The 10,249-nt window shown below is 41.7% G+C and overlaps 1 protein-coding gene across 2 annotated transcripts; it reads right to left on the reverse strand.

The window, feature by feature from the left end:
* Positions 1 to 4,569: 4,569 nt before the first annotated feature.
* On the reverse strand, positions 4,570 to 9,930 carry KCNK18 (potassium two pore domain channel subfamily K member 18). Of its 2 annotated transcripts, XM_066190560.1 has the most exons (4): positions 9,676 to 9,930; positions 9,487 to 9,564; positions 8,284 to 8,430; positions 4,570 to 6,901 (listed from the first exon to the last, which is right to left on the reverse strand). In XM_066190560.1, exons 1-4 carry the CDS (start codon positions 9,701 to 9,703, stop codon positions 6,090 to 6,092), a joined length of 1,065 nt encoding a protein of 354 aa, XP_066046657.1. In that variant the 5' UTR covers positions 9,704 to 9,930; the 3' UTR covers positions 4,570 to 6,089. The 2 variants fall into 2 exon arrangements, with proteins under 2 accessions (XP_066046657.1, XP_066046656.1); XM_066190559.1 differs by having other exon boundaries at positions 9,487 to 9,929.
* Positions 9,931 to 10,249: the final 319 nt, after the last annotated feature.

Here is a 10,249-nt window from a genome sequence, read left to right on the forward strand (position 1 = left end):
TCACAGAGTCATTCAAAGGTGGAATTGTTAAAGCCTTTCCAAAAGCCCTCTCTTCGCCATCAACATTTTGTGGTTCAGCCAAAAATACCAGATTTGCTGGTATTTTCTAGTGTTTGCTATCTACACTCAGATTTGCTTTGAAAACACTTGCAACTTTTGGCTGGCAAGTGTATTTGGAACACCATCCATTAAACATCAGTGAAATCTAGGCAGTCAGTGCTCTCCTGAGAGGTTGGATGGTTGGTGAGAGATAAACATCCTAAAACCATGTGCATTATCAAGCTGGTGAGCAGAAGGTTTGATAAATAACTGTATTCCCCAAACTCCCAAATTCCTTTCGCAGCAACATCTTCTATTACTTTCCACAAGAAAAGTATATGAAGTGGGGAAAATATTGAGTGTGAGTGTCTTGTACCCACAGTCAGAACCCCAGCCTCCAGCTCTGGTGGTGTTCCTCAAATCTTTTTGCCAAGTGTGACAAAAGACAGCAAACAAGTGGCTCTGCCCCACAGGGCACAGATCAGAGTCTGCAGTGCACAGCACACCAAGGAACTCTCTTCCAGCAGCACATCAAGTACGTTGGCAATTTTATATGCTGGTTTTGTGGTGTTCTCTCACTTGGTTTTCCTGTTCACACAGGGATTTGTGGAAACAGATAATGTAATGAATCAATGTTTTTAGACAGCATCGTTTCCCTGATTTCTCACCAGTAGATGCTTAACATAGAAAGTCATTTTTCACTGTCAAATTTCTACTCTTTTCTTCTTGCTTTGCTTTACTTTCCCTTCTTGCCCACTGCTTTCCATTTCCTCTGGACTTTGGTGCATCCTGAAATTGCACAGACATAAAGTTTTATGCACAAGATCAGTGTTGGAAGGATTCTGTCTCTGGCCAGACACTGAGTGCTTCATCAGTTTGAAAAAAACCTGAGCTAACCTCAAAAGAACTACATTTTATCTACTCAGAGACTGAATTTTTAACTCAAAGAAAAAAAAAACAAAATAACCCAAAAAAAACCCCCCCAAAAAAAACAACAACAAAAGAAAATACCTCAGATTCACATGCAAACCCATAAGCACATGAGCCAACTAACATTCGTTCAAGCACTTCCTAAAACCCTCTAATGAAAACCATGTGCAGACAATCAGTTATTGGCACGTACAAGCAATACATTCATGGACTTCGTTGCTCATGAAGGTTTGCACTTAGACCTCAGGCTGCTATCCTAAAAATATTGGCTTCATATATGAGAGATCTGCTGTCTTCACAGAGCTATGATTTGCTGTATGAATGATGGAGAAAATTCCTCATTTTTCTGCCACTATCTGTGCCTGTGTACATTAACAGAGAGAACTGAAATTTATCCTGAGCAGCCTGATCTCCCTTGCTCTGTGTGTAAATGCAGACTTCTGTGTCAGGTGGCTTGAAAAGTATTTTTTCTACCTTGTAAGTGGTGCATAAGGTGAGGAAGAAATGGAAAGATAGCTCAGTTAAATACTTAATGTTGGTCTTAGAATATATCATGTCCTGGCAGAACATGCTGAATACAGCCTGTGGAGTTGCTTAGTAATAGTAATAATAGCAATTAAAAATATATCTTGTTGTTACTTGTATATAAGAATAATAAATTTTCAAAAAGCATTTCATTTATGAAAGCCAGGTTAAATGATAAGACCCATCCTTCTGGGTTCACAAAACACTCACATTGCATGCAATAGCTACACCATGCTACATTTGATGCTCCCTGTGGTCTGGAAATCAGGATCACGAGGTATGCTGGGAACCTGGGAGCACAGAGGACTGCAGGGACTGCTCCCAGCTGGACTCCCAGCCTTTGCCTCTGCTGAGCCTGCCACCACCACACATGCAATTAGCATCCATTATATGGCAGTGTTTTTATGATGTGGGTGCATCTCCACCTGGAACAAGTTGAAAAAGCATAAAAGTCATCAAAGTGTTATCAGATGTTATTAACGTTGAGCCCACTAAAATCTGGACTACATCTGAAGTACTGGCATACAGATGACAAGTCCTACATCCCATTAAGAATTTCCTAAGTCCTCGGATGTACTGCTCATGCAGAAGACGAGCATGAACAATATGTAATTCTTTGAATGACAAAGCAGAGGATAAGAGGAATGTTTCTGATGGTTTCATTAATGGCTTTTCAGTTCATTCTGTATCTTCTTTCTGGTAGTTTTATCTCTCAGGAGGATTCCTTACAAAGACTTTCTGCCCTGCTGTGGCTGCTGGTGGTGAAACCTGTGCTGGAGCCCATCATCCATAACCCCTGTGTTGGTTTAAGAAGGGCTCTCCAACCAAGCTGGCTGCACAAACATTCCCAAGCCAGAGGAACCAGCCCCCACTGTATTTTCAGTCTCAAGCATCTCTTCACCAAAATTATGTCGACGCAGAAAATGGCTTTTTCCTCTGCTGCTGCTGTCGTTTTCTCCTTCAAACCCTTCTACCCAAAGATTATTTTGTCCTCCTTCCACTCATTCCTCCGTGGTTCCCCTGTGATTCCCGCACCAGGAACACCCTGCCCTCTGCTCCTAAGTGCTCGTGACAGCTGCCATCTTGGCCCAATCAAGGGTGATTGATCCAGCATCCTTCAGCGTCAAGTACATTTGATCTGCAAAGCTCTCCAGCTGGGGCTGTAATAACTCATATCCGCTGTGGGTTGCACATCAAGCAACCCTTTCTCCATCAGTCACGTCTTTCCTGAGAGAAGAGTTCTTCAGTGGAGCCCTTCACATCTAATCCAGCATCTCATGCAGATTGTGATGGGGAAAATTTATGAAAAGCAATATTTTGTACTGCTTTGAAGCAAACAAAGCCGATCTCCATGTCAATTTTGTTGAACAAAAACTTCTGTGGGCAGAGACTGTGAATTCTTCCAGGATTTAGTCCATGATAAGAACAGTCAAATCATAAATATTTATGCACTAAATGAGCCATTACTCACTACTTTGTTTCATTTTCATTAACTCTCTGACTGTATTTACTGTATTTACATTCAGACCCTCCTCTGCAGTGTGAACTGCTGCTGTCACTGTCAGCCCAAGGCTGCTGCACACTGCTCTGCCATCTGGAAACTGGCTTCAAACTCTGAGAGTGAGAGAACCAGGCCCAGATATTCCTGTTTGTGTGGGATCACTGTTTCAGTGCACCTGAACAGAAGACATAAATACCTTTTTTCACCTGACAGTGCAATGGGTGTCCAACGCTCCACCCTCCTTTAGGTTCATGACACAAGCCAAACAACCACACTACTCTTGCTGCAGACTGGTTGTGTTGTGTTGCCTAAATCACAATTTTTGGTGATATGTCTTGCACAATCAGATTGGACTAGTTTGTCTACCTGGCACACAAATATGAAACTAAATATCTATTCAGGCATTAGATTTGCTGAGTGGTTTTTTTAGCTCTGCAGCAATATGTTTCTATGCATTACAGGCATGGAAATCAGGCCAGGACAGGATGGACAGAATACTTTCTGTCTCTGAGAGATAGCAGGTTGCAAAGAAAGAAAACAAAGCAAAATCTGTAGAGGGGTTTCTCCTCATGTCTGATTTAGAACTCAGTGATTACTGAGCCAGAATTGTTATCTTTGGATTTAATTGTTTTTGAAGTTTTTCTTTCATGGTTTTGTCCCATCTCTCATTGATCTAATGGGAACTTTTAATTGCCACATCTTCCCATGGCAAGGAGTATCTACGGCTTAATTATATGTTGTGTGAAGCCCCATTTTCTCTTCTTTCTGTTTCTTTTCTTAAGCCTGTCACATGTGGGATTCATTTGTCAGCCCAAGCTCTCATAGTGAGAGATGTTTAAAAATCATTCCATCATTCCTTGTTTCCCTTCTCTGAGCCCTGGTAATTTTACACATCTCTCCATCACTCTCTCACCTCTTTCCAGACTAGAGAGCTACTGTAAGTGTCCTGTATGGAAGTTGTTCCCTATTTTTGTTCATCCTTTACCCTGGGCTATAAACTTTTTTCCAAATTTACAAATCCTTTGGGAGGTGAAGGACCAGAGCTGTGCACAATATTCAAGAGTTAGGTGCATTATTAGTTTATGGAGAGTAATGGTTCTGTGATTTGTTCTCTGTCCTTCTACAAAATCAATTTTTATCCCCCTTAACTGACAGGTTCAATAGGAAAGAAAGCTGTTTACTGCCATCCCTTGGCCATAACTAGAATGATTTGGTGCAGAATCCCTATTGTAAATCCATCCAAAATTCCCTAAATCCATAAAGTAAATGGTAAGGCATTAAGGTACCATGCCAATGAGAAATATATGGGGCATAAATTCAGGATTAACTGCTGTCCATAAATAAGATCCCACTGATATGACAGAAAGAGATTAAATTACATGAAGACCAATTATTTAAAATGCTGGCAGGTGTAGAATATCACAAGGAAAACCTTGAGGGGCAGGAAGTGCAGTTATCTGATCCAAAGTCCATGATATCATGCAAGTCCTTTCATTGATCTCTGAGAATTTTGACGTGGTACCACAGTTCTACACTGATTTTTAATCTGAAGACACAAAATTGAGTAATGTAAGAGTAGTGATATTAATGGAGGGACTTTCTACATAAGGCCAAAATCACAGCAAATATGACAGAGTTAACTGAAGTTTCTTCCAGCCTCTGTAGTTTTTATTTTTATTCTTATAAAACATTTTCTATTTACTATCAGTCATTATATATCTTGCATATCATCAATGTTTAATTGCATCTAATTATTAATTAGGACTGAGTACATATTGCCACATATATGGAGTACAACAGACATAAGATGACGTGTAAATATTCTGAAAATCTCAGCTCCAACTGGTAAATTTGCTAATGGAGAATATGCTACATTCTGTCATAATCAAGCATTTTTTTATTATTTAGAGATGTTCACATTAAGTGGGCATGCATATCACCTGCAAGTTAAAAGGTAGTTAATTAAAGTTAGTTGTTTCTTCTATATGAATTATATATTTTATTCTAAATTAATGGTGTTTTTTAAATGAAAAGCTATTATTGACAATTCAAATTATTAATAATATAAGCAAAATCTTGAAGAAACAACGATATTCTCATCCTAATGTGCTCCACAATTATATAAGTACAGGATCCTCCCCCATCCCAGTGAAACAGGTGGGCTTGCCCTTCTGCAGATGGGTCAAGGAGCTCCCAGTGGTCTGTGCAGAGTGAAATGTGGGTGAGGACTGGGGACCTGTGGGGTGGGTGTTCAACACATGCTCCTTTGACAGCGAAGGCATGGAGCATCACTCCAGGGCTGCAGCCACCCCAGGTTTGCTGTGTGCTTTCCCCAGACACCACCAAGGAGCAGAACTTGCCACGAGCACCTCTGTAGCTGAACACTGTGGGACACATACTGACTCCAGGCTGAGTACAGACATCATGGATCATGACGGAACAGGAGTGGTTTCCGCCCTGAGCAGATGAGCAGCTCTCTGGCTGGTTTCTGGACAGGTGGCAGAGATGGGAAGATGTGGTGTCCTTTCCTTTCCATGGAGCACTTCCCTTGCTGGTGCAGGGTGTGATGTTTGCCACACACAGCAGCTGCGCCCATTCCTCTCCTCCCCAGCTCTCTCTGATGATGAGCAGATGGCAGCTGCAGGGTGTCACAGCTCAGGACAGATAGCCACAGCCAAGCTGGCCCTGGCTGCAGAGAAGGTGGCAGGACAGGACCTTCCAGGAGATCTGAGCCTTGCTTGGACAAGTACTGAAAACAAAATTCCTGAATTGGCTTGTGGTGGGAGAGGGGACAGAAAGGCTGCAGGAGGTCAGAGCTTTGCAAAATACGTCAGGGAGAACTGGCAGGGAGAGCCTTCAGCTTCTTCATCATGCAACATCTTTGATTATTTAGGAGAAGGGACCCCTTTGGAGAGTACTCCCTGGAGATGCCTTCACCAAGTTCTTCCAGAGGTATTCAACCATTTCACAGTCATTTCTCAGAGGAAATCAGATTAAAATATGGCACCTGCCAGCCCAAGGCAGAAATGCACAGAAACAATTTCATCTCATTGCAGTGGCCAGTGACCAACAAGTGAAGGAGAAATGAGTGCTCCTATTTTGGATAGATCTTCTTTGATGGCATATTTTTCTCTGCACAAAATGAAATCACCTTTTTATACAGAACGATTAAGCGGTCTTGGCCCAGCTTAAAAGCAATGAAGACAATTTCCATGCCAATGATAATGTAGAGGGAAAAAAACAAGAAAAACTTGGGATGTTCTAGTTTTGTATCTCCAAATCCAATAGTGGTCAAAGTGATAAAGCAGAAATAAAAGGCTTCCTGAAAATCCATTTTTTTTTCCCAGTTTGGAAGAATAGCAGCTGCACAGGAGATGTACACGAAGATAACGAGCACCATCAATACAATGGGCACATCTAATTTTTCTAACTCTTTTCCTATTTTGTCGAAATTCTTGATTACTCTGGACACTGTCTTTTCCCTGGCCAGTTCAGGACATGAGCTCCATCTCTCCATGCTTTTATTTCTTGCTGGTTGTGTGTTTTCATTCTCCCTGGCAATTAACATTTCAAAAAGCTCCACATTGCGATATTTGACCGGCCTCTGTCTCATACCTGACTGATTCCTCAGCACTTCCATAATTGTCAGGGGCTCGTTGATGACTATTTTAGACTGTGCCCTGGATTTCAGTTCATTTCTTTTGCTACATGTGGATCCAGAGCAGAGTTTAGAGGCAAGAATTTTTGACTGTAGTTTCCTGAACTCGTTGTAAGACTTGGATAAGACAGTTGCAAGGATGTCTCCCATGTCTGTCAGGACCAAGAACATCAGAGGGATCCCAAATAAAGCATACAACATACAGAGATACTTCCCAATCCGTGTCACAGGGTAAGTATTACCATAACCTTGAACAAGAAGGGGAAGAGAAGAGAAAGAGAGAGATCTGATACATAAAATGGTAGCAGAAGATATGCCCTTTCCCTAAATCCAATTATGCTATTTATATTTCCTTCCTCTAACATATTGGATATGAAACTCAAATTGTAAGTCTGTGCTTTTCCATTATAGTGGGAGAAAACACTGGTATCACAGTAACTGTATTAAATTTAAACAACCATTTTCCTCCTCATCCTTCAGAAGACATCCTTCATAAAACATCCCCTTTCAAAAGTTCTTGGCTGCTGGGTTTGTTCCAGGAAATATTCACAGAGCTGAGGATTTTGGTCGCATCCCCAGTGTGTCTCTGACCACCCAGACTTCTGTCTTCAAACTGCAAGAAGCTGAGTTTGAGCAGCCACCTAAGAGATGAGAGTCTGGGCTTTGAGATGTGACACAGCACACAAGAGCTCTGAGAAAGTACATCAGCTGTTCCTTTTGCAGGTTGAGCTCTGTTTTAAGGTTCAGTTTCTCTTTTACAGTAAGATGCATAGCCATGCTGGGATTTAAGCATATCCTACTGCAGTGGAGAAATGCCTTTGCAATTTGATACAATGCTCTGGGAATATTTCCCATCCAGCTTTGATTATGACAAATTTGGATAGACAGTGCCTGTACTTGCCAGCATTTGAGAAAGATTAACAAAGGGATAAAAGTAGCTTTGGGAATGAGCATGAGGAGTTGTGTTTAGCAATGCAGAGGGACCCAAAATCAGAGCAGATGTTTCCATTTGATCTAGGTCCTGCTTTGAAATATGAAGTCAGACTGAAAGATTTCAAAGGTGTGACTTAAACACTATCATGTGCTACTAACCCAGAGAAATGTGAACACCATGGTTTATTACAGAACCACAGATTAACAAAGATGAATTGGGCATAAGTAACTGAGAAACAATTGAAAGACAATATATGCATGATGAATTATCTTTCCCAGAGAAGAAAACATTACCCAAGAGGACACACAACAGTGGGAAGAATAAGGTTTGACTGAAAAATGGAGATTTCTTTTTAGTCCAATAGCCTTGTGCACATCATATATGAATACATATTACAGTATATATGTAATGATGCAGTTAATTCGTGTGTACCTTCATTAGTTACTAAATTCTGACTTGTTTCTGTGACTCAGCTATGTCTCTGCAGTCTGTGTTTGCAGAACTGCTTGCAGACTCTTCATCAATACGCAGGGGAACATTTCAAGGGGGTTTGGGCTTTGGGTTTAGAAGGGGTGTTTTTGTTTGTTTGTTCATTTGTTTGTTTGTTAGGGTGGTTTAATTCCCTGGAAGAAATGAGTTAGAGAAAGCAGCAATAGGAGTTGATTCTGAAGGGTGTTAGTTTACCTCTGTACTTACCCACAGTAGTGAATACTGTGCAGCAAAAAAAGAGAGAGCCAAAGAAATTCCATCTGTCTTCTGGATTGATAAACCAGACTGGGTCAGCTGTGTTGAAAAGCTCACGGATGTCGTCCTTAAACATCTTGTCATTTTCTGTCACGTTATCTGTCACAGTCACAGCAGGAGGCACAGTGAGGGCTTGCAGACCTCCACTCAGGAAGCAGCCTGCCCATTACTCCAGTCAAATATACTCCAGCTGAGGATTTGCTCATATTCTCTTAAAAGATAAAAAATCTTCACCTTCTCACCCTCCCCCTTCAAGCCCCCCATCCCCACCTCTGAAAAAATCAGGTGGGTTTAGTGGCTTTGGTGAAAAAAAATACAAGGAACAAATAAACGTAAATAGAAAGGAGCGGGACAAGATGATTGAATAATCAGCTTCCAGCCTGAATGTCCTGTTTCATTTTGGACTTCCCAGGAGATTAGTCTCCTTTTGACCCAAGGACACTAAGAAATGTGTGGTCAGCAGTAGGGAGCCTATATGAAACACTTGGATGTCACTGCCCAGTGCCCTGCTGTGAATCCCAGAGCCTGCAACCCTTTTTCCTCCTCCCCGTGGCTGAGCCTTGCTTGAAAGGACATTATTTATATGATTTAATTGCCCAAAACTGATCATTGTGTCAGCACAGCCACCTGAATGAAACTCCAAGCCCATGTAGAAGCCCCGTTACAAATCCAGGAGGATTTCTAACCCTTCTCTTCACCTCTGCCCCCTCCAATCAGCACCACTGGGTCTGGGGTGCAGAACTTCACCTGTCTCCCTCTGAGCATCCCATCACCAGAGGGCTGGTAGGGAAGAAGGAGATGGAGAAACTTTCTCAGAGAGAGGATTCAGCCCCCAGCAAACTGAAGAAATTACCACAGGAATCTCAGCTGCTCATTAAGAACCTGGGCAAAAGGTAACTTGGGCAGAAGGGAGAACACAGGCATCTCAGGAAAAGCCTTTCCAGGCAGAAACACAAAGACTGGGGAAGCTTGCAGTCAAAAATTGCAGCTAAAGAAGAAAACAGCAGTCATTAGGTATGCAGAGAGGAAATCCTGTTTGCACGGTCAGCTGTTAGTACTTTAAAGTCTCCAAAAGCAAAAAAAACCCTCATTCAAAAAGCAAGAGAATGAGTTGCTCCCCATGCAGTTAAGTCATTTTGAAATTTCAGTACATACCTGATAACTTTCTGGCGAGGAACGTCAGATTCTGCAGAAATGTTCTATATTCTTCACTTACAGTGACCTCCCGGGTACCTTCAATGTGGGAAAACATGAGAGCCCCAAGAAAAGCATAGATGACAAGAGACAGAATGAAGCAGGCATGAGGAAACACTGCCCAAAATATTTTTTTACATGTCGTTTTACCTCGCAGAGGCTGTGATGTTGTTGCCATCCTAAGTTTGTCTTCTTCTTTTTTTTTTTTTTTAAGTATATTTAATTTTGTGGAGAAGGCACAGCTTTTAGGAAGAAAGATGAGGATGTAAAAGCTTTTGCAGCCAAGAAAAGCCTCTCCTGTGAAAACAAGGATTGTTCTGCCTCAGGCTTTCAGATCACATGTCTTTATAAGTGAAGATTGCACTACAGTCCCCACGGAAAAGGAGCACAAACTGATCAAGCCCTGAAATACTTCTCAGTCGACGCCACGCCACTCTGTCCCTGAATTATTATTGATCAGCCAGCACTGTAATGCGCATGGATTACCAGCCCCTTCCAGCTTCCACTGGAGCCAACTAGTGCCTAAAGTTTCTTCTCCTGAACAACAGTTTCCCATTGATAGAGCAGAAACACTTCCAGCTCCCAGGAGGGGAAATACGCGCTGGATGGAGTTTTTTAAAGATTTCTCACAGAAGCAAACAGGAAAATTTAAAATTAATCAAAAGAAGGGGATGGTACTAATTGTAACCCCTGGGCAGACCGCAGAACAATTAATTTCTCTTTC

This window comes from Chamaea fasciata, unplaced genomic scaffold (genome assembly GCF_029207755.1).
Source record: "Chamaea fasciata isolate MVZ Bird 193981 ecotype frontalis unplaced genomic scaffold, bChaFas1.0.hap1 SCAF_9, whole genome shotgun sequence".
Taxonomy (NCBI): domain Eukaryota; kingdom Metazoa; phylum Chordata; class Aves; order Passeriformes; family Sylviidae; genus Chamaea; species Chamaea fasciata.